Genomic DNA, 27,202 nt, shown 5'->3' on the forward strand with positions numbered 1-27,202 from the left:
GTTTTAAAGTTTTAAAGTTTTAAAGTTTTAAAGTTTTAAAGTTTTAAAGTTTTAAAGTTTTAAAGTTTTAAAGTTTTAAAGTTTTAAAGTTTTAAAGTTTTAAAGTTTTAAAGTTTTAAAGTTTTAAAGTTTTAAAGTTTTAAAGTTTTAAAGTTTTAAAGTTTTAAAGTTTTAAAGTTTTAAAGTTTTAAAGTTTTAAAGTTTTAAAGTTTTAAAGTTTTAAAGTTTTAAAGTTTTAAAGTTTTAAAGTTTTAAAGTTTTAAAGTTTTAAAGTTTTAAAGTTTTAAAGTTTTAAAGTTTTAAAGTTTTAAAGTTTTAAAGTTTTAAAGTTTTAAAGTTTTAAAGTTTTAAAGTTTTAAAGTTTTAAAGTTTTAAAGTTTTAAAGTTTTAAAGTTTTAAAGTTTTAAAGTTTTAAAGTTTTAAAGTTTTAAAGTTTTAAAGTTTTAAAGTTTTAAAGTTTTAAAGTTTTAAAGTTTTAAAGTTTTAAAGTTTTAAAGTTTTAAAGTTTTAAAGTTTTAAAGTTTTAAAGTTTTAAAGTTTTAAAGTTTTAAAGTTTTAAAGTTTTAAAGTTTTAAAGTTTTAAAGTTTTAAAGTTTTAAAGTTTTAAAGTTTTAAAGTTTTAAAGTTTTAAAGTTTTAAAGTTTTAAAGTTTTAAAGTTTTAAAGTTTTAAAGTTTTAAAGTTTTAAAGTTTTAAAGTTTTAAAGTTTTAAAGTTTTAAAGTTTTAAAGTTTTAAAGTTTTAAAGTTTTAAAGTTTTAAAGTTTTAAAGTTTTAAAGTTTTAAAGTTTTAAAGTTTTAAAGTTTTAAAGTTTTAAAGTTTTAAAGTTTTAAAGTTTTAAAGTTTTAAAGTTTTAAAGTTTTAAAGTTTTAAAGTTTTAAAGTTTTAAAGTTTTAAAGTTTTAAAGTTTTAAAGTTTTAAAGTTTTAAAGTTTTAAAGTTTTAAAGTTTTAAAGTTTTAAAGTTTTAAAGTTTTAAAGTTTTAAAGTTTTAAAGTTTTAAAGTTTTAAAGTTTTAAAGTTTTAAAGTTTTAAAGTTTTAAAGTTTTAAAGTTTTAAAGTTTTAAAGTTTTAAAGTTTTAAAGTTTTAAAGTTTTAAAGTTTTAAAGTTTTAAAGTTTTAAAGTTTTAAAGTTTTAAAGTTTTAAAGTTTTAAAGTTTTAAAGTTTTAAAGTTTTAAAGTTTTAAAGTTTTAAAGTTTTAAAGTTTTAAAGTTTTAAAGTTTTAAAGTTTTAAAGTTTTAAAGTTTTAAAGTTTTAAAGTTTTAAAGTTTTAAAGTTTTAAAGTTTTAAAGTTTTAAAGTTTTAAAGTTTTAAAGTTTTAAAGTTTTAAAGTTTTAAAGTTTTAAAGTTTTAAAGTTTTAAAGTTTTAAAGTTTTAAAGTTTTAAAGTTTTAAAGTTTTAAAGTTTTAAAGTTTTAAAGTTTTAAAGTTTTAAAGTTTTAAAGTTTTAAAGTTTTAAAGTTTTAAAGTTTTAAAGTTTTAAAGTTTTAAAGTTTTAAAGTTTTAAAGTTTTAAAGTTTTAAAGTTTTAAAGTTTTAAAGTTTTAAAGTTTTAAAGTTTTAAAGTTTTAAAGTTTTAAAGTTTTAAAGTTTTAAAGTTTTAAAGTTTTAAAGTTTTAAAGTTTTAAAGTTTTAAAGTTTTAAAGTTTTAAAGTTTTAAAGTTTTAAAGTTTTAAAGTTTTAAAGTTTTAAAGTTTTAAAGTTTTAAAGTTTTAAAGTTTTAAAGTTTTAAAGTTTTAAAGTTTTAAAGTTTTAAAGTTTTAAAGTTTTAAAGTTTTAAAGTTTTAAAGTTTTAAAGTTTTAAAGTTTTAAAGTTTTAAAGTTTTAAAGTTTTAAAGTTTTAAAGTTTTAAAGTTTTAAAGTTTTAAAGTTTTAAAGTTTTAAAGTTTTAAAGTTTTAAAGTTTTAAAGTTTTAAAGTTTTAAAGTTTTAAAGTTTTAAAGTTTTAAAGTTTTAAAGTTTTAAAGTTTTAAAGTTTTAAAGTTTTAAAGTTTTAAAGTTTAAAGTTTAGTGACTATTTGAGAATATTGATTACTTACGATGGAATAAGCGGAGCTGGAAGAACCTGACCGCTCGGTCTTCCTTGAGGTAAAGGTGGAGCGTTGGCGTTGCCAGGCCTATTTGGAACAGCTGGAGCAGGTCTACCACTTGTTGGAGCTGGTGGAAGGTTTCTAGCGTTAGTCGTAGGAGCACCAACAGAACTTGACGTGCTCTGAGCCTATTGAAAGAAATTTGAAGATAAACATATTATTAATTCATATATTCACACACACGTACACACACAAATGGAATGTATATACATCATATATATTTATATATACCTATACTGTAAAATCTCATAAAGATTAAAAATTCGTCCAAGACATGAAATGTTCGTCTTTTCCTTAGCTTTTAGATGACCAATTGCATAAAACTATCTTTATAATTTTTTAATTTAAAAAATACAAAACTATTTAACAAATACGAAATAAATTACTTAGAGGTGGCTTGTGCCGCAGGACATCTCTAACTAGAACCTTGCTCGACCGTCGGTTAACCGGTGGAAGTGATTACCGTAGAAGTTAGGGCAGAAGTTAGGTCAGGCACAAAATTATGTGCTGTAGGGTAGTTAGTGCATTGAAGTGTAAAAAGCTGTTAAAAGAATAAAAAGGAAAAAAATAATAATAAAGTGCGGTCTATAGGTTCATTGAAAGAAATACCCCTCTCGCCGCTCGAGACTTCGCATTGTGGTGACAGCGGAAAAAAAAACATTTGAAAAAAATACGGAACGCTATTCGAGAGGAGGTATTGTACCGCGAGTGAGTTTTAAATGAAGAAAATTATAATCAGGTGAGTCTGCATTTAAATTTTTTATATACAGGGTCCGGCACTCGAAGTGTAACCAATTAAAAAGGCCATAAATTCAGTTTGGAAAATTGGAATGGAATGGCTGAAAAACAACGTTCTGAACTTCATCACGTCCACACAATGGCTCTCGAATTCACCAGATGCGAATCCAATGGATTATTCTCTTTGGGCCATTTTGGAGAGCAAAGTCCGAACTAAAAGATACACCAGTCTCGAGGCGCTGAAAAAAGTTATTGTCCGCGAGTGGGCCAAAATACCTGCAAGTCACATTCGGCCAAACGAAGCAACTCCTTCGCTCTCTCAAGCCATCAAGTCAAGGCAAAAGGTGGTCATATCGAGCAAAAGTGAATTGATTCTAAATTTTGTATTATTTTTACACATTTTGTACTTTGAATTAAGTAAAAGTAATTTTCCAAACTGAATTTATGGCCTTTTTAATTGGTTACACTTCGAGTGCCGGACCCTGTATACAGTGGATAAATAAACGCACGACAAGGCAAGTTTATGAACCCAGCATTGTGTACATTGTCGGTACCAGTGATATCCGCGGTCATGCTGAAAAATTAAGTTTCTTTTTCTTCACTTCGGTCAGGTTTACGGGCGCTAGAGTAAAAATAAAGCTAGGAATTATTGCGCACGCAGACAGTAAGAATAACAGCGGTCAGGTACATAATTGACTGAATGCATACGAAGTTCTGATCGTACTAATAATCAACGTCCGCGCGAGTATTTCTGTGCTAAGGAAAGCACATAATAGACATATTGATAAAACGAGCAAACGCAGCAGACACAACCACGTACACATATCGACAATAATATCATTGGGTAGCTTTTGCACTTGACGCGCGCGCGAATGAAATGAAATAAAAAACAGACATATATCTGACTCTTATATTTGACAACCGCTTATGCTCCGGCAATGATTCTTGGTTCATATTTTTGCTACCAACTATATCATAAGAAAAATATCGGAACAAGTAGTTTTGCATTTTAAATTCAAAGTATCTTAAATAGTACCAATAAATCTCAAATGAAACGGTAGAACGTTTTCTCGTACTAATTAAATATATTGAAACCCATTCACGATGACGACATGTCATCCACGATTCAAAGTAACAACCTATGCACATATCCGAAATAGTGACAAAAAGCGCAAACAATGCATTTTAAACCACGCGCATAGCAGCGGTATGATGAATGATGATACATACAGTGTAAATAATAATAACAATAAAGGGTAATAACTTCGCGAGATCGACTTCGCCAACGATTGAAACATTATTAGCGCAGATTAAATTCTCGTATGGTATGTAATACTAGGAAATTTGAAACTGTGTTGGCCATGGTCAAAATATTGCGGCCTACGATGATTTGTAGATGTTTGGAACATATCAAATTTGCTATGACTAACAAGTATTTCGAGATTCCAATCAAAATATTAAACTAATATAGATTGCATGAGTTGTAACAAAATAATAAATTACATTTACATTTTATGCTGGTTAGAGTTGCACACGATGCTAACATTTGTGTGTATGGTATATCATACGGTGTAATAATTTCGTGTAAAAAAGATTTCTAACAGTAGTTTTGCGTTTCCCATAATTTTCAACACATAATATGATGGAACTGATGTTATCAGTTCATTCGATTCAAATTTTAAAACCCCTGTGTTATAATGGATGTGGTAATACTAAAAGTACAGCGCAAAAATTGCAATTCCGGGCGAAAGTTGCTCGTGCAGGGCTTCTTATTGAGATGTGTTACACAATGACCAGTAATTTAAAACTAGGTCAAGTTTGTTTACGATGATTGTTCTTTTTGTTTGTCGACCATAACCACGGTCAAGATCGTAGTTTTTCACTGTTAAATAATGATAGGTAGTCGACGGAAATCGTACTGGTGGGGGGTAGTGAAAACAAAACTATTAGAAGCGCACAGCGTGTTAGAAAAATTCCTGCATATGTTAAAAATGATGCTCGTAAAAACATACAACTGAAGTTTTACAAAAATACAAGAGTATAAAAATGAAATGAAGAGCTACTAGTTAAAAAGATAAAGCGGCATAGCGAATTAAAGTCACATTTACAATGGCGAACAAAAATAATATTGAAGGCGGTGGTGCCTATCGATTTCCGATGTTGGATACAATACAATGTATACCAGAATTTCATGGTCCGGTTAATGAACTAGAACCATTTTTATGTCAAATAAGTAATTTTGCGGAGCAAATCCCGCAAGAAGCGAATGAAAAACCTTCAGCAAATGTGATACTTATGAAATTAAAAGGAAATGCCGCAACTTTTATTAATAGAATAAGAGCCAACACAATAAATGATGTGTTCCAAAATTTGAGAGATCAATTTGCAGTAGAAGTAGAAGTAGATTCTTATCAGGATCGAAACTCTTGAACAAAAATATGGAGAATCTTTTGAAGAGTACGCTGAAAGAGCGCTACAAATAATGGAATTTGTGTTTTGAAAATTTTAGCAGATCAAATTTGATATCATTGCTATTTATGCATATTTCATATTCGTCGAAATAAGAAGATGTTTCTTCTTATTTCGACGAATATAAAATATCCATAAATAGCAATGATATCAAATTTGATCTGCTGAAATTTTCAAAACACAAAAATAAAGAAAGTAATTTTGATGGAACTTTTGTAATAGTAAACAGTAGATCAGCATACAAAGAACTAGCCGAATTGATAGATTTACCACACGGTTTAAAAGACTATTTGAATGGAAGAATATTCGCAATTCCAGAGCATAAGATATGGGTATTAGTTTTAAATTGATCAAGTAAATCACTAACCGACACAAAAATTCTATTAGATGGGTTAGTACATGGTTTCAGTAATTGTCCCGAAGACATGAGAGTTGCGAAAAACATTCAGATAATTTCCTACCGAAATATGCAGAAAATTCCCGAATCAAATGTACTGAGGTTCATCGCAGAAAAATTTAATAAAATTTTCACCCTATACGCACCAGAAAAAGACAGAATGTGGGTACCAGAAAAAGATCGCGAAACTTTATTGAAAGAGTTCCACGATGCTCCTCTAGGTGGACATGTTGGAAGTAAACGAATGGCAGAGCGTATGAGTCCACTGTTCCAATGGACTAATATGCGCAAAGATATCGAAAATTATGTAAGACAATGTGATTCTTGTCAGAAGAATAAAATTGGCCGTTCGAATAAAATTCCAATGAAAATTACTACGACATCATTGGAACCATTCGAAAAGCTGTACATGGATATAGTAGTACTCCCAGAGTCTGACTGGGGTAACAAATATGGCCTTGTTATGCAAGACGATCTGACTAGGTATTTAGTTGTAGCACCGATGGAAAATCAAGAGAGTTCCACGGTTGCTAAAACTTTTGTGAATAACTATATATGTAGATTTGGGACACCCGCTGAATTAGTAACGGATAATGGGTCCAATTTTGTTAGTTCATTAATGAAAAATATCTGTAAAATTTTAAAAATTAGGAAAATTACTACTTGTACATATCATCCGCAGGCAAACCTAGTCGAAAGATCCAATAGAGAATTAAAAACATATCTTAGACAATATGTGGGTAACGATCCTAGAATATAGGACCAACTTTTACCATTTTTTACATTTGAATATAATACTACAATTAACGCTTCAACGGGTTACACTCCGTTTGAGTTACTTATTTTATTTATTTTTATTTATTTATTTAATCAACAGACAAATTTAAGTCCTAATGATTGTTTTTAAGTATATTTAAAAAATTTTCGCTTATTCGGCTGCATTCGGCTGGCTCACAAGTAACTCTTTCAATTGCAGCATCATGGAGGCAATAATCAAACCGCAAAGGGTCTTTCTTACGAGTGAACGTGATAATGGAGCATTTGCTAATGTTTAAAGCTATTCGGTTGATCTCGCACCACCTTGAAAAAATGGTCAGTTGACGCTGAAGGTATGAAGCATCCTCTGCACTCTTGATTATTTGGTATAACTTTAAGTCATCAGAAAAAGATAGTCGTGGGCCTTCTAGTGAGTAATTTACATCGTTGAAATAAAGGGGGAAAATCAGTGGACCGAGATGGCTTCCTTGAGGTATTCCGGAAAAAGCAAAGAACTCCTGCGATAGGCTGTCATTGATTTTGACCGCCAGCCGTCGATTGCAGAGATACGATTGCATCCATCGAAGAATACTGGAACCGAAACCCAGCCTATCCAGTTTGGTGATCGTGATAGCGTGATTGATTTTATCAAAAGCTGCGGAGAGATCCGTGTAAATAGCATCCGTTTGGAAGCCATTAGACATAGCATCCATTATGTACGTCGTAAAAGATAAGAGATTAGTAGCAGTGGAGCGTTTCGGCATGAATCCGTGTTGAGTTTCCGCGATGTATTGTTTACAGTGGTCGAAAATTGGTTTAAGAACTACTAATTCGAACAATTTAGGTATGGCGCTTAGGGCAGTAATTCCACGATAATTGTCAATGTTCTTTTTGTCTCCTTTTTTGTGAACTGGAAACATGTAGGAAGATTTCCACATAACGGGAAAGACTCCGGTCGTGAGTGATAGTTGAAACAGTTGGCATAAAGGAGTTACTATTGCACTTGAACATCTTTTCAAGACAACTGCCGGAATACCGTCGGGTCCAGGCGAGTGTGAAGGTTTAAGTTTTACGATTGCCGTTAGTACAGTGTCGATGTCGATATTGATTAAATTCAAAGACTGGCTCGATATGGGAACATTAAGAGCCGCCTGAGAGATTTGGTACGGGCTTAAGGTCTCTCTAGAAAAAACGCTGGAAATTTTTTTCCTAAACATATCGCTTATCTCTAGGGTGCAGGAACCAGTTTGTTGTTCGTAAAACATTGTCGAGGGTAGGTCCGATTCCTTTCTTAGCTCATTTACATGTTTCCAAAATGATTTCGGATCAGACTTTAGCCTCCTTTGCACATTGCGCAAATAGTTAGAGTAGCAACGCTTGGCTGTCTTTTTGTATACTTTATTTATTTGCATGTAATTTTGTCGAAACACTAAGCCGCCATTCTTCGAGTATTTCTTCAATGCGGTCCTTTTTGAACTTTTCAAACGTGTTAGCTCTGCGGTTTGCCACGGAGCCTGTTTGGAGGGCTGAATAATTCGCTTAGGAACGTATTGATCGATTGCATACGTCATAACGTTAGAAAAGGATTGAGTCGCAAGATTAACATCGTCGTTGTCAAGAATTTCACTCCAGGTCAAGTTAGAGAGAAAAACAATGATACTATTGTAGTCGGCTTTTTTGAAATTGTAGCTGACGATGCGAGAATTATATCGGTCGTGCGACGATCCATCTGATTCGAGTACAATGTGGAGCGGAGGGTGGTGTCTAACGGATTTCACCAGAGGAAAGGGTGCTGCGATAATTCTGGGTGCACAATCGGATTGGCTCGAGAAGCAGAGGTCGAGTATTCTGCCATTCTCATTTTGAACGTGATTCACTTGACGTAACAGGTTGAGACTGTATCGGTCAAGCAAGTTCGTGATACCAGTGCGGAAGGATGAATGTAACGGATCTACCTACAGGAAACCGTCCGAAGCGGGGATACATTTCAGGTCGGGAAAATTGAAATCACCGATAATAAGGATTTCATCACTAGGTCGCATATGAACGGAAGTAATTTCGTCTATCGATTGTATATGCGTATCGATCAGTGACAGGTCACGTATCCGGTCCGGTGGAAGATAAACCACACAGAGAAATAATGATGAGTTATCACTCAAACTGATCTTCACACATACTTGCTCAACGTTGTTTTCAGAAGCGTTCTGCAAAAGCTGTGCTTTCAAACGACGACGAATAGCAACAAGAACTCCACCACCGATGATTTTGTTACTATTGCGGGAGCTGCGATCGGTTCGAAATACTTCGTAATTGCTATCGAATGCTTGTATGGACAGCGTATTTTCGGTCAGCCAAGTTTCTGTTAATGCGATGATATCAAAACAGTCGTCCGAACAGGCTAGTCGGTAGTTCTCCAAGCATGAATTCATACCGCCAGCGTTCAGATAATAAACGTGAATTTTTAAAACGTTTCGAAGAGCAGGTAGTCTATGTAAGTTTGAGCTGGAAGCAGGGAGGCAGTCAATTGTTGAATTGTGCAAGTTGCTAGTATACTTGCCGGCGGCGACGGGTTGGAAGACCTCTTCACCGCTCTCGCACACTGGACCGGGACGGTTGACGAGCGCTGGCTGCGATGGCACGACTGTGGCGAGAGGATCAGAGGCTTCCATAATACCAACTGCATTGCGTCCCAGTGTCCGGTGAGTAGAAGTCATCGAACTGGAACCGGAGAACGAATCAGCGCATACATAACTGGGAAATGATAAATACTTGCCATGGAGAAAAGTTTGGAAACCCACCGCATCCGCCCACAGGACCGGGACGGCTGATGAACGCTGGCGGCGACGGCACGACTGGGGCGGGGGTGTCGGAGGCTTCCATTAATCGAACAACGGTGCGTCCCAGTGTGTTACATCCAGTTATTGTCGAGCAGCATCCACTTGCGGCGATGCAGGCGTGGGAGACGGGTCCACTACAGGAGGAATTCGAAATTTTTGAGTATATTTGTCACTGGAACATGAACGACGTTATCGCCTATAAGTTTAGATCCCGATTGGCACTCGGAAGCTTTTTGTTCGATATCAAGTCCACGAGGTCTTTTAGCCGGGCGACGATTGTCCAAGGATGGCCAGGGCCGATTGAATGGATTGGGTGTCCGTGGAGTCGGTTTAGATAACGCTTTTATCTCACTCTGTAAGCCGTTTATTGCCTCCGTGAGTGATAGCAATGGCGACTTCTCGTCTGCAGCTTTCGTGATAGAGCGGAGGTGCGAGTTCTCGAAGAAACTAGCGCAAGCATCACACATCCAGAAAAGATTTTTTTGATGCGATGTAAAATACCCCAAAAGAGCACGTGAGACTCAGTATCCACGGCAAACTACTGAATCAATACCGGTAATGACTTGACTGCATTTAGCACAATTTTTCTCCATGTTCCTCCAGGGAAGCGCCTTTGATCAGGCTATACACCAAGCAGATGAAGTATGCGAAGAACTCGATCAAGACGATAGCTTATTGTTTAAGCTGTACGCTGTACAAATAGCACTAAGCACAGCACGAATAAACGTAAATCACTAGCCAATATGCAATTGATGGCCAAGAATAACACCTCACACAGATTCAAACAGCATATAGTCAAACACCAGTTGAAATATGAACTATATAAAGATGCGGAAAACAGTTTAAATTGCAAAAAAACGGACTTTTAAAAACACAACAAACTTAATTGAACAGTGTTCCCAGAGTTTACATGGGACACGAGCAAATATTCCTAATTCAATGTACAAATATAACAATGATGGAATGTACTATGAAGATTATGTGAATGAAATGCGGTCATCATTCAAGCGATTGCATCATCAAGCACGAGAAAATTTAATTCAGTCAAAAGAAAAACGTAAGGAGCTGTATGATAAAAACTCCAACGAATGGCAACCAATGTGGGGGGACTTGGTGTTTGTCAAAGCCAATCCCACAGGCACAGGCCAAAAATTACAATCACTTTGGAGAGGACCATATGAAGTAGTCGCTCTACCTAGTGAACAAACAACAACAATTAAAAATGGAAACAGGCTTGAGAAAATCCATAATAATCGCTTGAAAAGATATACCGAATGATCGATGAAAAAAAAAACTCGTAATCACTCGAAAGATTTTAAATATAAATATAAATAACCAAACTTTTAAACCAAGTATGCGATTTTGGAACACAAAATCAAGATGTAATTCAAGTTAACAAAATATGAAAAATTATTAGCAAAAAAAAATCTTCGACAAAGCGATGTTGTTTGAATATGCAACATAAAAGTGTAGATAAGTTAATGTAAAACGAATAAAAGTTATTTAAAAGTGTACGACTAGATATCAACACGAACAAAACATTGAAGAATGAATCAGGGTTAAAAGTATCAAAGGAGAAATAATCCGTTTTGAAAAACTAGAATACGTAAAACAATATACAGGCATTTATAAAAGAATGGGAAAACTTAAAACTACAACCCAACATTATGGCTATGATGCGTTACAAAAACAGAAAAAAACGGGATTAAAACAAAATCAATGTTGTCAAGATGTTAACTGAGTATGAAAACCAAATGAGAACTTAAAATCAACTTAGAGGGATCAATGGATTACGGAAAAAGTTATGTAAAAAAAATATTCCACGCATGAAAATCAGTGGGATAACAGTAAAAAGATAACAAGAAAATATCATAAAAGAGAGAATTATGAGAAACATTTTTGCTTACAATGGAAAGCAAACTTAATACAAGGGAAACAATATCAAGTAGTAGTAAAAGGATGATGGGATATAACTACAAGGGGGTACTCAATCGGGTTTTTTTTCATAGTTTTTATAGATTCAAAATAAAATGACATGATGAACATTAGGTCAGCACAAATATATTGATTCATAGTTAGACATTAAACTAATACGATGAAAAATAAAATTCAACAATAACGTAATGGAATTAGAATACGACTAAACGTTAGAGGACAACAAAATGAGAAAGATATAAGAAACTAGTGGACAGAGTAACGAATACCAAAACGACGTTGGCCAACATATAATTCCTATGCCATAAAGGTATTTTAGAAATTTCTTCAGTATGAGTGTGGAAACAAGTGTCTGTGGACAAGGGGAGCCGGACCCCAGAATGAAAAAAAAGTGCGCACTATTTGAAAGGAATGGCAATATGAAATCAAATTTTGTGATAATTCTCAATACTCAAACAAGACAGACAATCGTAATGAAACAAGAATATGAACCTGAAAATCGGATTTTACTTGGAATCTCAAATTATTTATGACAAAATAAATACAATACTCAACGAATCGTACAGGGTCGTATAAAGGAATACTACATAAATAAAATCAATAGGGAATTAATTAATAATACCGAAGATTAAAAAAAAACGTGTTGAAAGGATGAAGGGAAATACAATTCATATGTGAACATAAAAGAAATCAATAAACCACTTTACAATGTATACTAACATATATATATATATCGGATTTATTCACAATTTGTGTTCAAATTAATCTAAAAGAGAAATCTAAGTATGTTTTCAGATCAATATAGACCGCCGAAAACACACCTCAGTAAGTAAGGGGAAATAGTTGCGGCATGGAACTGATCATTCGACCCGAATGAAAAGCAAAAGCCAAACAGAAGGAAGGAAGATAACCAATGAAGGAAAAACAAATCAAAAGGACAGAGATAAGCAATATGTAAGCAGCATTCATGGTAAGATGAGCTGAAATATCGCATGGAAGCGAGTTGCAGAAGTTGAAAAAAAGTATAATAATTTGAGTAGAAACAAAAGATTTACAGAAAACGGACTCCTGCAACAATCTTCCCATGCCACAACTCTAACGAAACGTTCTACTTTTACAGGTTAAAGGAAAGCTAATAGTATGTTGATTGCCAAAGATAGATTAGATTGATAGAAAGAGTGTACAAAAATAAACTGAAATAATAAAAAAAACACGATCCTACAATTGTTTACGAAAATTGATTTGTATATACACGCGGTGGAAACAATACATTATAGAAAGGATAACAATTGAGTATTAGGTACAAGTTACAGCTATGCAAGTTTATTAGGAGATTATTTGTAAAAGAAATCGGAGCCCTGGCCAACGTGTGCGTCCAACGTATTCATCGCGGTCTTGCAAGAAGGAAGGATGTCGGTAGCACAGCAAAGCTACCTAAGAGAACGAGAGGGTGTGGTCGAATGCGGTGGCAAGTCGAAGACAAAGGGGACCGTGGACCCATCAAGATGTTGGAAATATGAACACAAGAGCCTGTAAACCGGAAGAAGGTGCAAATTCGGTATTGGGGGCCATAGCAACGAATTGAAGTAAAACGCAGTCGACACAGTTAAAGACGATGCGCGGGTGCACCACAAAAGTCCAAAGTGCTATCCCGTGCTCCACACGCAATAAGACAAGAAGGAAGTAAACGCAGTCGACATCGTCGAGAATGATCTGCGCGGGGGTGCCACAAAAATACGAGGTACTACCCCGTGTCTCACTCAGTGGGCATCGTCAAAGCTCAACTGAGTGCCATGAACAAGCATAGAAAAAAGTCAATGATCATTGTTAAATCCAACACGAGAAAGCGACCAGACGAAACATTTTTGGAGATACGCTAGAAGCCTCAACTCATCGGGCAGAATAATGCAGTAGTTTCGATGACACCTAAAACGCAAACGAAACAGCGATTAATTATTAAACTATGGTCAACAAACCGGAGGATACTAACTGAGATGTTTGATTATGAAAAACCCGGACGAGAAGAAGGAGCTACTATGGAGGAAACGACACGGCACCCAGAGTCCGAGACTAGCAACCGTTCGATCACCCCACCCCACAGAGAAGGTACAGACAAAAGCGACTACAAGGCGGCACTGGGACTGGAATGGAAGCACACGCTACGGCATTGTAAGGTTAGAGAAGCTAACTTCATTAAATAATTAAATGGAACAAAGTAATATGTAACAAATGAATATGTAAACAGAAAAAAACCAAAAAAATAATTAATCTTTTGTAACAGCAATCTTAGGGCTAAAAGTTTTACATTCCGATAATACAACCTTTTGATTTACTACCCGCGCCGATCAACTTGATGTTATCATCAAGTTCAGTAAGTAAGGGGGCATGCAACAGCCCTAATTTTATCATAGATCAGGCCGAAATCTATATCTTAGCTAGTACAGATAGTAGATCAGTAAAGTTTTTGCAATACTCACGGCTGGCTATTTTAACATATTGCATCTGTATTGTATTCTGTATCTGTGAAAAAACTGTACCACCGAGCGAGTTGATTGATTATGTACATAAGCGACGCGATCGCATTGAATTCACGTATACCCATAGGTGGTAGTTATAGGTGGTAGTTAGTCAACCAGATATATGTAAAGCTGGAATATATATATATAAATATAGCTTTCGGTTAGGTACTTATATTTTGAGTATAAAAAGGACGGTTTTTGATTTTAGCGAGGCTTCTTGGTTCAACTGTTGGACCCAGAACACCGGAGCTCGTCGTTGTTTTTCCACTTTGCATCCGTTGGTCGATCTACTTCCTTGTTTGTAACGCAGGCGGGGAATCAGATTAACCAGACGACCAGAATTAGTATCGGCTTGTAACGCAGGACGGTACTAACTGGACGAAGGACTCCACCCCAAAGTCTACAAGCGTGTAGCATTTATTATTTTTACGTTTCGTCTTTGACTCATCAGTGCAGAGCAGTTCAAATTGAACTGCTTAGTGCTAAACTCGGCAGTTCAATTTGAACCGCTAAGCAGACGTAAAATTTCTGCTACTTACAGAACATTTTTTGTTTTGTAACGGAGTGCAATGTCTTTTCTGACGTGCCGAACGAAAACGCGTTTTCGACTCTTTCTGGCCGATGCAGGTTTGGTCATTTAGGGGTTAGCCAAATTTTGTGCTAGGGCACATAACCGTTTTTATTATTTTTACGTTTCGTCTTTAACTCATCAGTGCAGAGCAGTTCAAATTGAACTGCTTAGTGCTAAACTCGGCAGTTCAATTTGAACCGCTAAGCAGACGTAAAGTTTCTGCTACTTACAGAACACTTTTTGTTTTGCAACGGAGTGCAATGTCTTTTCTGACGTGCCGAACGAAAACGCGTTTTCGACTATTTCTGGCCGATGCAGGTTTGGTCATTTAGGGGTTAGCCAAATTTTGTGCTAGGGCACATAACCGTTTTTATTATTTTTACGTTTCGTCTTTGACTCATCAGTGCAGAGCAGTTCAAATTGAACTGCTTAGTGCTAAACTAGCATTTGTTGCGCAGGTGCTGCAAACTATAGACTCCATCTAGACTTAGAGGTGGCTTGTGCCGCAGGACATCTCTAACTAGAACCTTGCTCGACCGTCGGTTAACCGGTGGAAGTGATTACCGTAGAAGTTAGGGCAGAAGTTAGGTCAGGCACAAAATTATGTGCTGTAGGGTAGTTAGTGCATTGAAGTGTAAAAAGCTGTTAAAAGAATAAAAAGGAAAAAATAATAATAATAAAATGCGGTCTATAGGTTCATTGAAAGAAATACCCCTCTCGCCGCTCGAGACTTCGCATACGGACGGTTCTCTGTTGAATGGTCTTGCTGGTGTCTACTGTCGTGAAATGAGGCTAGAGAAGTTTCATCCACCTAATAGATACTTTACTGTGTTCCAAGCAGAAATCTACGCGATTCTGTGTGGAATAAAATTGGCACTTTAGCAGAGAATATGTGGTAAACGTATTTATTTTTGTTTCGACAGTCAGCCAGTCTTAAAAGCACGCAGTTCGAATGATTCACGGTCGAATCTAGTTATCGCATGTCGAGCTCAAATTGGAGACCTCAGCATTTCAAATGCTGTTTACTTCTTACTCGGCCTTTCTGGTATAACTGGAAATTAATGGGCTGATGAGGTGGATAGAGCTGGTGCAACGAATGATTTCGTTGGTCTTGAACCAGCTTTACAACTTTCAACTAGTTGGATAAAGCACAAGATTCGTTCTTGGGCTGCATCGAAACATGCATGCTACTGGCGCAGCTTGCAAACTTGCGCTCAGACAAAAACATTTTTACCAGATTCGAATCTCAAAATGTCAAAGTGTCTACTGCATTTCTCCAAGCATCATTGCAGTACTCTGGTCAGAGCTCTGACTGGACATTGCAAACTCAATTATTACATGGCTACTATTCAGCGCGCTGAATATTATTCGTGTGATTTGTGTGAAAGCGATTACGGTACTTCATATCATCTGATATGTAACTGTCCCGCATTGACGCAACTACAAATCCGGGTTTTTGGTTCTGCATACATGGTTGAGTCTGTGTATGCGGAGCTAAAATTAAAGGATATTCTATCGTTTCTCAAACAATGAGGTAAGTAGCTATAATCAGAAAGGTTCTTCGTTCTTCCTGGAGTAAATGAATCCTTTCTGTATTGACTTCGAATAGGTTTTAGCAGATTGTTTGGCATCCTTTATAGGGTGCCGAATTTACTTCTGCTCGTACATACTGCGAATCGTTCTGCATTCTCCCGGGAATGCAGAATGGTGTCACTTTTGTAAAATCTGTAAATCCTCTCGGGGGTTGTAGGTTTTATTAACTATGCATTTTCGCACCTGCAGATCGTTCAGCATCCTTTCGAGGATGCAGAACGATTTGTTTCTTTATGTTTTGTGCTGTTGTCCCACCTCACCCACTTCACAATTCCCTTCCATGTTCTTTTTATCCTTCCCTTTCCATCAGGAAATTGATGAAAAGCTACGGCAAGGCACAAATCTTCAAATAACTAGGGGAATGTGCCACTTGAGCCAATTTGTTCTGATTCCTGATGTGAAATATCCATCTCCTCTGTGTGACGAAGAGCAAGTGTAATTTTTCCCTACGTACTGACAACATCTATGAGAGCTCTTCTCTTTCACATATATACATCATCTTTAAATGGAGTATGCACGCATCATGTGATCACTTGGGTGTATTTAGGCTAGAGCACGTGAGAGCGATTCATGCGAAGAAAATGTGGTTCTCTCGCACCAGCTTTCCTTTTTGTGTACTGTTTGCTTGCGGAATCCTCAGTGTAGAGAACTAAAACTTGCACCAGCGTGTATCACTCTAGTAAAATGCCATCACTGCTTTGCAGATAATAAGATAATTTTGTAGATTATTATTACTTTGTTCTCTTCTGTGTATTTTGTGTGCTTTCTGTTTTTTTTTTAATTTTGCAATGGCGGGTTAAACAACAATGGTAGTTTACTATCATGGTGTTTTCTTCTTCTTTTCATTTTCATAGTTGTTTTATATTGAATAGAATATTTGAACATTTTGATCGACATCGACAATACTAAATAAGTTTTGCCAATTTATAGTATGCAGCCTACGTTTGATTTCTTCAGATCTGTTTTATTATATTCCTGAGCTTCCTCGTACTCCAACTCAATGGGTAAAGAAGTTGTATGAATAAAAATCGAATATTCAATTGCTGTGTGATATGCTCCTTCTCTCCATAGTGGTGTCAATGATTTACTCACGCAAATTTTTTCAGTGCAGTTTGTGAATAGAAGATTTAAGTATGAACCTTGTCTATTTTTTACAGAATTTACTAGATGCAGACTAAAACGGAAATTTTGTCAAATAAGAATTATAGGGTTTCATTCTCCCGACGATTGGAAGTAAGACAGATTCGTTTTCGATGACTGTGTTAAAATCTATATTTCGTTGGTTAAAGTCTCCATAAATGTGAAACTTCGTTTCTGGATTAATTTCGAAGGTGATAGAAATTTGAAGATAAACATATTATCCATTCATATATTCACACACACACGTACACACACAAATGAAATGTGTATATATATATATATATATATATATATATATATATATATATATATATATATATATATATATATATATATATATATATATATATATGTATATATATATATATGTATATATATATATATATATATATATATATATATATATATATATATATATATATATATATATATATATATATATATATATATATATATATATATATATATATATATATATATATATATATATATATACTATAAAATCTCAAAAAGATTAAAACAAGATATGAAATGTTCCTTGTCTTTTCCTTAGCTTTCAGATGATCAATTGAATAAAACTATCTTTATAATTTTTTTAATTGAAAAAATACAAAACTATTTAACAAATACAAAAAAGTTTACTTGGGCCTAATTTATTTTCTTTTGTTAGTTTAAAGTTTTTTAGTTGATGCTCCAAAATTGCGTTGAAAAATTAGTTTTCGAGTACCAAGCAGATCATTGCGATATACGACTCTACTTCAAAATAGATTCCACAGGACTTTATTTGGAAGTAACGAACCTATAACTGCGTGCACACGAGCTTCTACTTCTGTTGAAACAATTTTTGAGTTTGATGAGCCTTTCCGTCGCTTCGCGGAAAGAATGAAACGAGCTACATTTTAAGGATCTTTTTTTTATGTGTTAATTTATTTCACTTGACTTTTTTTTGTGTTTGTTATTTAAAAGATAGTGGTTTTTGCGCCTGTCTGAGACTGGTATGAAATTTGTTCAACTCATATATTCTCACTCTGTCGGTTCGTTTAGACATATGTACGATGAACCCAATAAGAAATAAATAAATAAATACATAAATCAGTAAATAAATGAATAAATAAATAAATAAATAAATAAATAAATAAATAAATAAATAAATAAATAAATAAATAAATAAATAAATAAATAAATAAATAAATAAATAAATGAATAAATAAATAAATAAATAAATAAATACATAAATAAATAAATATATAAAGTTAATTAAATAATTTGCAATACGGACGGTTCTCTGTTGAATGGTCTTGCTGGTGTCTACTGTCGTCAAATGAGGCTAGAGAAGTCTCATCCACCTAATAGATACTGTACTGTGTTCCAAGCAGAAATCTACGCGATTCTGTGTGGAATAAAATTGGCACTTCAGCAGAGAATATGTGGTAAACGTATTTTTTTTTTGTTCCGACAGTCAGCCAGTCTTAAAAGCACGCAGTTCGAATGATTCACGGTCGAATCTAGTGATCGCACGTCGAGCTCAAATTGGAGACCTCAGCATTTCAAATGCTGTTTACTTCTTATGGGTACTCGGCCTTTCTGGTATAACTGGAAATTAATGGGCTGATGAGGTTAATAGAGCTGGTGCAACGAATGATTTCGTCAGTCTTGAACCAGCTTTACCACTTTCAACTAGTTGGATAAAGCACAAGATTCGTTCTTGGGCTGCATCCAAACATGCATTCTACTGGCGCAGCTTGCAAACTTGCGCTCAGACAAAAACATTTTTACCAGATTCGAATCTCAAAATGTCAAAGTGTCTACTACATTTCTCCAAGCATCATTGCAGTATTCTGGTCAGAGCTCTGACTGGACATTGCAAACTCAATTATTACATGGCTACTATTCAGCGCGCTAAGTATTATTCGTGTGATTTGTGTGAATGCGATTACGGTACTTCATATCATCTGATATGTAACTGTCCCGCATTGACGCAACTACAAATCCGGGTTTTTGGTTCTGCATACATGGTTGAGTCTGTGTATGCGGAGCTAAAATTAAAGGATATTCTATCGTGTCTTACCCAATGTGGTAAGTAGCTATAATCAGAAGGGTTCTTCGTTCTTCCTGGAGTAAATGAATCCTTTCTGTATTGACTTTGAGTAGGTTTTAGCAGATTGTTTGGCATCCTTTATAGGGCGGCTGAGTCACCCGCCGTCGGGAGCGGCGCCCCTCGCACACCAACCTGTAATCCACCCGTTTGCTCGGTCTATTTGAAGCTAACTGCTATCCCTTAGCCTCGCATTACAAAGCCGCAAGGCCCGCGAAGTTCCCTTTTTATTTTATTTTCTAGTTTTTATACCACGGCGACAAAGCAACCTCGGCAGCGTCAAGCCGCCTAGGTAACGCAGTCCGAGTAGTCCAAGCACTAACCGGAAAACCTGTAATCCAATTGTTTTCGGCTGTTATGTATTATTTGAAGTATTTCCAGAACAAATCGAATCTTAAGAAAATGTGTAAAATTGGAATTATGCCAAACAACAATTGTGCCAAATGAAGCAGTATGTGTTTTGATTTTATGCGAAATGACATTATGCTAAACAAATTTATGCCAAACAAATTTCGCCCGAATAACGTACACTCCACCGATCCAATACATCGCTTGTCTTTAATGTTCAAGAAACGCCTGCAACGATAGGAGTTGAAATAATGTTTAATCCATTTAGTAGTGTAATAATACTTTTCTCATGGGCGTTTATATAAAAAAATGTAAATGTATTCAGCTCGAAGTATGCTGCATTTGAATTTTTTGACCGCTATTTCCGGAACCGAAAATCGGAACAGACCAACTCGGTTTGATTTCGTTCGATATTCATTAGGCTTTTAATTGCAATTCCAGTTCCCGTGACTTCATAAGGCTTCTGATTCGCATATTCGATGTTCTTGTGGCTAAAAACCATTATCAAATCGACAAACCACATGAATTGGTTGTCAATTTGTCGAAGATCGAGTATAATGTTATTTAGCAGATTTTTAAACCTCTGTTATATCCCAATCAATTCAGACATAATTCTTCACTCTGCAATATGTTTTGTCACAATAGTAGAATTCACACAACAATTTTGAGTATTCACGTCATTGACGTCCCCGATCAGATATTTATTCCTCAAGTTTCGATACTCTTTGAATAAACACCTGGTGATAATCACCTTACGGATAGTCAAATGGTGAGATAAATAAGTCCTCACAAATTCCACAAATTATTATTATTATCATTATTATTAAAAGAGAAATATTATATTTCCTGCAGTACTGCGACGAAAGAAGAATATAACTTACACTGTGATATTAACTGTTATATATTGTATCATAGCATATTATTTCATATATTATTATATTATATTATAATATTTTATGCTATATTATATTGTACTATATTATTATGCTCAATTATATCGACAACGGAGTGGGGTAGGGAGTGCATCTGGATATCTTACAAGTGAATGACTGGATGATAGTGTGGATTGCCAACCTAAGTCACACAGGGAAAGCTTTTTGTTTTTCTCTGACGGTCTGAAATGAGTAAAACGCATTCTCCTAATAAATAAACCATCAGGCGGGTTTAGCTAGTATAGCGAAATTCGTTATTATATGGACGGATGTTCTTACTGGAAGACGCCGGGTCCTCAAAACCAATTTCGGTCTTCTTATCAGCAGTTATATGAAAGTTCTCTTATAATCAAATTAGGATCTACTTAAATCTACCTGCATACACTGGTAATGCCTCGAACTGATGGTGGCTTCTCACATTCACACATACATACGTACCTGGTCATAATCACCTTACGATTCTGGTACTAGATTCCGGAACTGAATTTAGTTTCGAAATTATAGAACTATATTGCCATTGAATTCTGAATTCCTTAAATCGGTTCTTTTTAGAATCATTAATACATTCCCAGAGAATTATGTGAAATTCTAATTCACTATACTATATACGTCTCTTTTCATATCGCAGACCTATTGAATCATTGATCAATCCAGCGAATTGATGTTTTCTTTACTGGTAGATTGTAATCGATTGTAAACGCAACTCGTCACTTTCCGTCTCGAAAGCCTTCATGAAAGGTTCTTTCCCGAACCACCATTATTTCATCATAAAGAACTATACCGATTATTTTGTAGTTTTGAATTGTGTGTCAGTATGTTTGATGTTACTAATCCATAGTTTAGTTTAGGAGCATCGTTTCAAATTCTAGTAATCATTTTAGGGGAAAGCTAGCAAAATTCACACAAACCATAAAAAAAATTGAAGCACCCGTGCTAGTTTTATTCGTTTTCACGTCATCCAGTTATATCTCTGAAATTATACACCCATACTTTTTACAGAGCTTTTCATGCGATTGAAATTCTGACAATAAACAAGAATTTCAATCGAGTTCTGCAGGGAAAGCGAAGGAGGATTTGGACTATTAATTAATTATACGTATTCTAATGAAAGAAAATTCCATATTCAATAATCTTTTGAGAGAATATTGATTGTTATTAAACTGCAATAGATTTCGATATTGTATATGCAGTTTGTGCAGAGTGTGGATGTCTAATTTCAATTCGAAAGTGTAATTCGATTCTGCTATAATTCAATTCTTTGAAATAATTTGTAGTGAGTAATACATATGAATTCTTAACGATGATATGGTTGGTGGTTAACTTTTTGATGCTAGTTGTGTTGCAATGACTAGTGAAAATACGAGGTCTGTTCAAAAAGTTCCCGGAATTTTTTAATTGCGCGCGTCTGGAGAGTCCGGTGGTCAAATTTTTTTTATTGTGTTGGTACATATGTCCCTAATGTATGGTGAAATTTTCAGCTGTATTCATTGTTTACATTCTGTCTTGCAGCGGCTGGTGTAGACGTGTTTTTTTGAGCTCGGCGATTTTTGTCTTGGTGACGCTGGGTGCTTCCACGTGGACGATTGTGCTTTTGTTTCGACATCATAACCGTACACCCATATTTCATCACCAGTTATGACCCTTTCAAGTAAATTAGGATCGTCGTTGACGTCGTTTAACAGCTCCTGAGCGATGGTAATGCGTTTGTTTTTTTGATCAAAATTCAGCAGTTTTAGAACGAATTTTGCCCGTTTCATGCCCAAAACATTTGAAAAAATATGATGGCATGAGCCAACTGGTATGCCAACTTCATCAGCAACTTCTCTAATAGTGATTCGGCGATCATCCATAATCATTTTTTCCACTTTTCCCACATTTTCATCGATTATTGACGTGCTGGGTCAACCGGAGCGTTCGTCGTCTTCAACGTCTTCGCGGCCATCTTGGAAACGCTTATACCACTCGTAAACACTTGTTTTTTTCATAGCAGACTCACCGTAGGCTCTCTGTAACATTTCGCACACTTGGTTACACTTTATTTCATTTTTCACGCAAAATTTAAACAATGAATACAGCTGAAAATTTCACCATACATTAGGGACATATGTACCAACACAATAAAAAAATTTTTGACCACCGGACTCTCCAGACGCGCGCAAATAAAAAATCCCGGGAACTTTTTGAACAGACCTCGTACATATTTTGCGTAACCTTTGAACGATTTTGGAAAAACAATAATCCTCTTGTAGGTCATTCTCGCCACACAGCATATATTTTCCGATATTTAGGCAGTAGCCCTTGATGAAGTAGGTAAGGTTTGCATTCTTTATTGCTGTGGTACCCTATAGTCAGCGTAAGTATTCGTAATGCTATGGTTCATGGTAGTATCGGTGATAACTTAGAGAATGTGTGGCTCGACTCTGCGAGAAGCATGCACTCACGTTGTGTGGCATTCTTAAGTACACCGCGGCGTGCGTCGGACAGTACCACAAGTGGCGACGAGGTGAAAAAAAATCTATGAGAAGAACGATGATTACAAGTGGTCGAAACCACCGAAAATTGGAAAGTCAATATTAGGCCGCCGTGTTGGTGGTGTGATTTGTGGCGAAAAGAATACTGCGCAGTGAAATATCTACCGGAAGTCTAATCAAATTAAGTTAAAAGGCAATCTGAAGGTGAGTTGAAAAATGCTGGGTTGTTACGAATTAATAAATGAATATTCAAAAGTTATTCTCAACCGGAAAAAAAAAATAGTAGACCGGTTGATAATACGCAAGAGATAATTAAACTAAATAAACGTATGTTTTCAGGATAATGGAAGAAACGGAGCAAATAATCCAGACCGTATCGTTATTCAGTCCCGCGTCATACAACCTGCCACAGTTTAAATTTTCGCATCTACCTACGTCAGAAATAAGAAATGCTTGGAATGTTTGGCTTCGCTGGTTTGAAAATGTTATGGTTGCATCAAATATTGCAGATGGCAGAAGTCGCAAAGCACAGTTGCTTGCGATGGGTGGAATTGAATTACAGAGTGTTTTTTATGGAATACCCGGTGCAGATGTTGCTGACTTGGATGGTGAAGATCCGTACGAGAAAGCAAAACAGAAACTCAATGAGCATTTCTCTCCGAAGCAGCATGAAAGCTTCGAGAGGTTTCAGTTCTGGTTGATGTGTCTAGAGAAGGATGAACCAATCGAGAAGTTTTTGCATAGAATCCAACAGAAAGCAGAAAAATGCGTTTTTGGCACGAATGAGCAAGAATGTCGTCAGATTGCGATCATTGATAAGATCATTCAAAACGCACCCGAAGATCTTCGTCGGAAACTACTGGAAAAACAACAATTAACGCTCGATGACGTGTCAAAGATGATTAACGCGTACCAATCCATAAGACATCAAGCTGCTCAAATGACCAACCAATCTAAACCGCAAGTTGACGTTCATAGATTAATAGTTAAAAAACGAGGCTTGCCCTTCTATAAGGATTCTGGGATACCAGCATACAAAGCAAAATGTTATCGCTGCGGAAGGCTTAAGCATCCTGAACTGGAAAAGTGTCCGGCCGTTGATAAAGTTTGTCACAGATGTCAAAATATTGGCCATTTTCAAACGATGTGTAGAACTAATGGAGGAAGGGAGCCGATGAGAGGGCAGAAACGCAGATATTCTCCTACGACAACAGGCTACCCTTGTGATCACCGTCAGCAACGTAAGTTTGTTAGACGCGTAGATACTCATAAGGAATACGTCCCTAAAGAAGAAAAACTTTCTATATACCAAATTTCGAGCGAAGACGATGAATACCTCTTATGCCGAGTAGGAGGGGTAGAAATCGAAATGATCATTGACTCTGGTTCAACGTACAATCTCATCGATGATACAACCTGGGAGCTTTTGAAGCTCAAGGATTTTAAGTACAATTCGCAAAGATTTGATTCTTCGAAACGGTTCCTTGCTTATGGCAAAGTACCATTGAAGCTTCTAGCTGTATTTGACGCTGTTCTTGAAATCTCGGATGCGGCTGAAATCATTTCATCTAATTGCACATTTTATGTGATTGAAGATGGTCAACAACCTCTCCTTGGAAGGCTCACAGCACGAAAATTAGGTTTGCTTCGAATCGGATTACCAAGTATGCTTAGGGAAGACATCAACCACGTAGCTGGACCGAAAACTTTTCCTAAAATTAAAGACTTTAAACTGGTTCTACCTATCGACCGAAGTGTACCACCGGTAATTCAGCCGCTTCGTCGTTGCCCTGTCCCAATTCTTAATCAAATGAAAGCAAAGTTGGAGGAGCTGCTAGAAATGAATATCATTGAGCGTGTCACAAAACCAACATCTTGGGTATCTCCACTGGTACCAATTATAAAAGATAACGGCGAGTTAAGATTGTGCGTAGACATGAGACGCGCGAATGAGGCGATCCAGAGATTAAACCACCCTTTACCAGTGTTTGAGGACTTATTAGCAAGATTCAGTGGTGCAAAATACTTCACTACGCTCGATATCAAACAGGCCTTTCACCAAGTCGAACTGTCTGAAGAAAGTCGTGATATAACCACCTTCATAACCAACTGGGACCTGTTCCGTTATACGCGTCTCCTATTTGGTGTAAACTATGCGCCTGAATTTTTCCAGAATCTCATGGAGAGTATTCTATCTGAGTGTAATAATACAGTAGTATTCATCGACGACATAGTTATCTGGGGGGTTACTGAAAAGGAACATGACGAGTCGGTTAAGAAAACACTATCAGTAATAGCGTCTTACGGTATATCGCTCAATGTCCAGAAGTGTAAATTCAAAAGACGGGAAATTGAATTAATTGGTCATAAAATGTCTCAAAATGGGGTTTTGCCTTCGGAGCCAAAATAAACTCACTACTGCAATGCCGTGCACCACGGACCAAAGAAGAGTTGCGGAGTTTTCTCGGTCTGGTGACGTATGTTTCTCGATTCATTCCAGATCTCGCAACACTGAGTCATCCTCTCAGAGAACTTTTGAAGGGATATAATCAGTTCGAATGGCTTCCAGAACATGAACAATCATTCGAAGCACTTAAACGTCAGATAGGTCGTGTCGATTACCTGGGCTATTTTGATCCTAAGGATAACACAATTTTGGTAACTGATGCTTCAGGGGTTGGCCTCGGAGCGGTTTTAATACAAATAAAAGAAAATCGAGCCCGTGTAATAAGTTACGCATCACGCAGCTTGTCAGAGACAGAACGTCGATACCCACCTATAGAAAAAGAGGCCCTAGCCATTGTCTGGGGCGTCGAGCATCACCGTCCCCTAGAGGTGTTGTTCACTGCAAAATCCCGTCCAACAGCTCGAATCGAGAGATGGATACTCAGGTTGCAGGCATTTAGGTTTCGAGTGGTTTACAAAAAAGGATCTTCTAACATAGCAGACACACTTTCACGTCTAGCATCTCATGTACATGATCAATCTTGGCAGGAAGATTCGGAAGTCTACATCCGGAGAACAGCTGCTAATGTGTTAGCAACACTGTCTCCCGAACTACCAGGTATGGATTATGACAGAGACACGGAGGCAACAATTAGAGTAATACAAGAAACTGCAGCAATTGATATTTCTGAGATAATTGAAGCCACGGCGAACGACGAAGAAATGCAGGCCGTGAAGTCATCGATTTTGGAAGAGTCGTCGTCGAATCTAGCGAAACAGTATTCGGCTTTCCGCAGTGAATTATCGTTCGCTAATGGATTAATTATGCGAGGCTCAAAACTAGTTGTACCTATGAATTTAAGGAACAGGATGCTAATGCTCGCACATGAGGGCCATCCAGGGCAATCCTGCATGAAACGACGCCTCAGAGAACGCTGTTGGTGGCCAAACATGGATAATGAAATTATAAAGGTTTGCGAAAAATGTGAAGGTTGTAGACTTGTCCAAATTCCCGATCCACCAGAACCAATGCAGCGCAGACCATTACCAGATAAACCATGGATCGACATAGCCATCGATTTTCTTGGTCCCTTGCCGAGTGGAGAATACATATTAGTTGTGATAGATTATTTCAGTAGACACGTTGACATAGAAGTAATGACAGTAATTACGGCTAAGGAAACCATTAAACGATTGTGTAAAATATTCGGATTGTGGGGAGTACCGCGCACAAAAACGCTGGATAATGCGAAACAATTTGTTGCTGGCGAGTTTCACGATTTTTGCAAGTTGAAGGGAATCCACCTAAATCATACTTCACCATACTGGCCTCAGGCTAACGGTGAAGTAGAACGCCAAAACAGATCTTTGCTAAAACGTTTGAAAATCGCAAATGCATTGTACGGCGATTGGAAAGCTGGTATGGAACAATATCTGGAAATGTATAACAATACACCACATTCGACTACTGGGAAATCTCCAAACGAACTACTTCAAAATCGTCGACTTCGGTTCAAGCTTCCTAACTTAGAGGATTTAGCAACTGCAGTCCCATCAACAGAACACGGAAATAAGGATGCTACTCGAAATTTTTTGGGAAAGGAGAGAGAGGATGCTAAACGCAGATCCAAGTCTAGTAGCATTTCCGTACTCATGCGGAATCTTCATCCTACGAATAAACTCTCTACCAACTTTCTGCAGGAAAAGTATCTGGTAGTAGAGCGAAATGGAGCTAATGCCCGAGTTCGATCAGCGGACACAGGTAAAACGTATGACAGAAACGTGTCACATTTAAAAAAGATTCCAGGTACACTCTTGTTAGATACTAAAGAAGAAATTAACGATCCAACTGAGAAACCCTCTGAAACAGCT

General features: G+C 36.2%; 1 protein-coding gene across 4 annotated transcripts in view; it reads right to left on the minus strand.

Annotated features, from left to right (window-relative positions):
* Positions 1-27,202, minus strand: part of LOC131429748 (dynamin) — a 1,035,717-nt gene that overhangs the window by 146,649 nt on the left and 861,866 nt on the right. For all 4 annotated transcript variants that reach the window (XM_058594080.1, XM_058594078.1, XM_058594079.1 and 1 more), the window contains one exon: positions 2,034-2,212. In XM_058594080.1, the coding sequence (XP_058450063.1) occupies positions 2,034-2,212 (179 nt within the window). The remainder of the gene's footprint in view (positions 1-2,033; positions 2,213-27,202) is intronic.

This window comes from Malaya genurostris, chromosome 2, assembly GCF_030247185.1.
Source record: "Malaya genurostris strain Urasoe2022 chromosome 2, Malgen_1.1, whole genome shotgun sequence".
Taxonomy (NCBI): domain Eukaryota; kingdom Metazoa; phylum Arthropoda; class Insecta; order Diptera; family Culicidae; genus Malaya; species Malaya genurostris.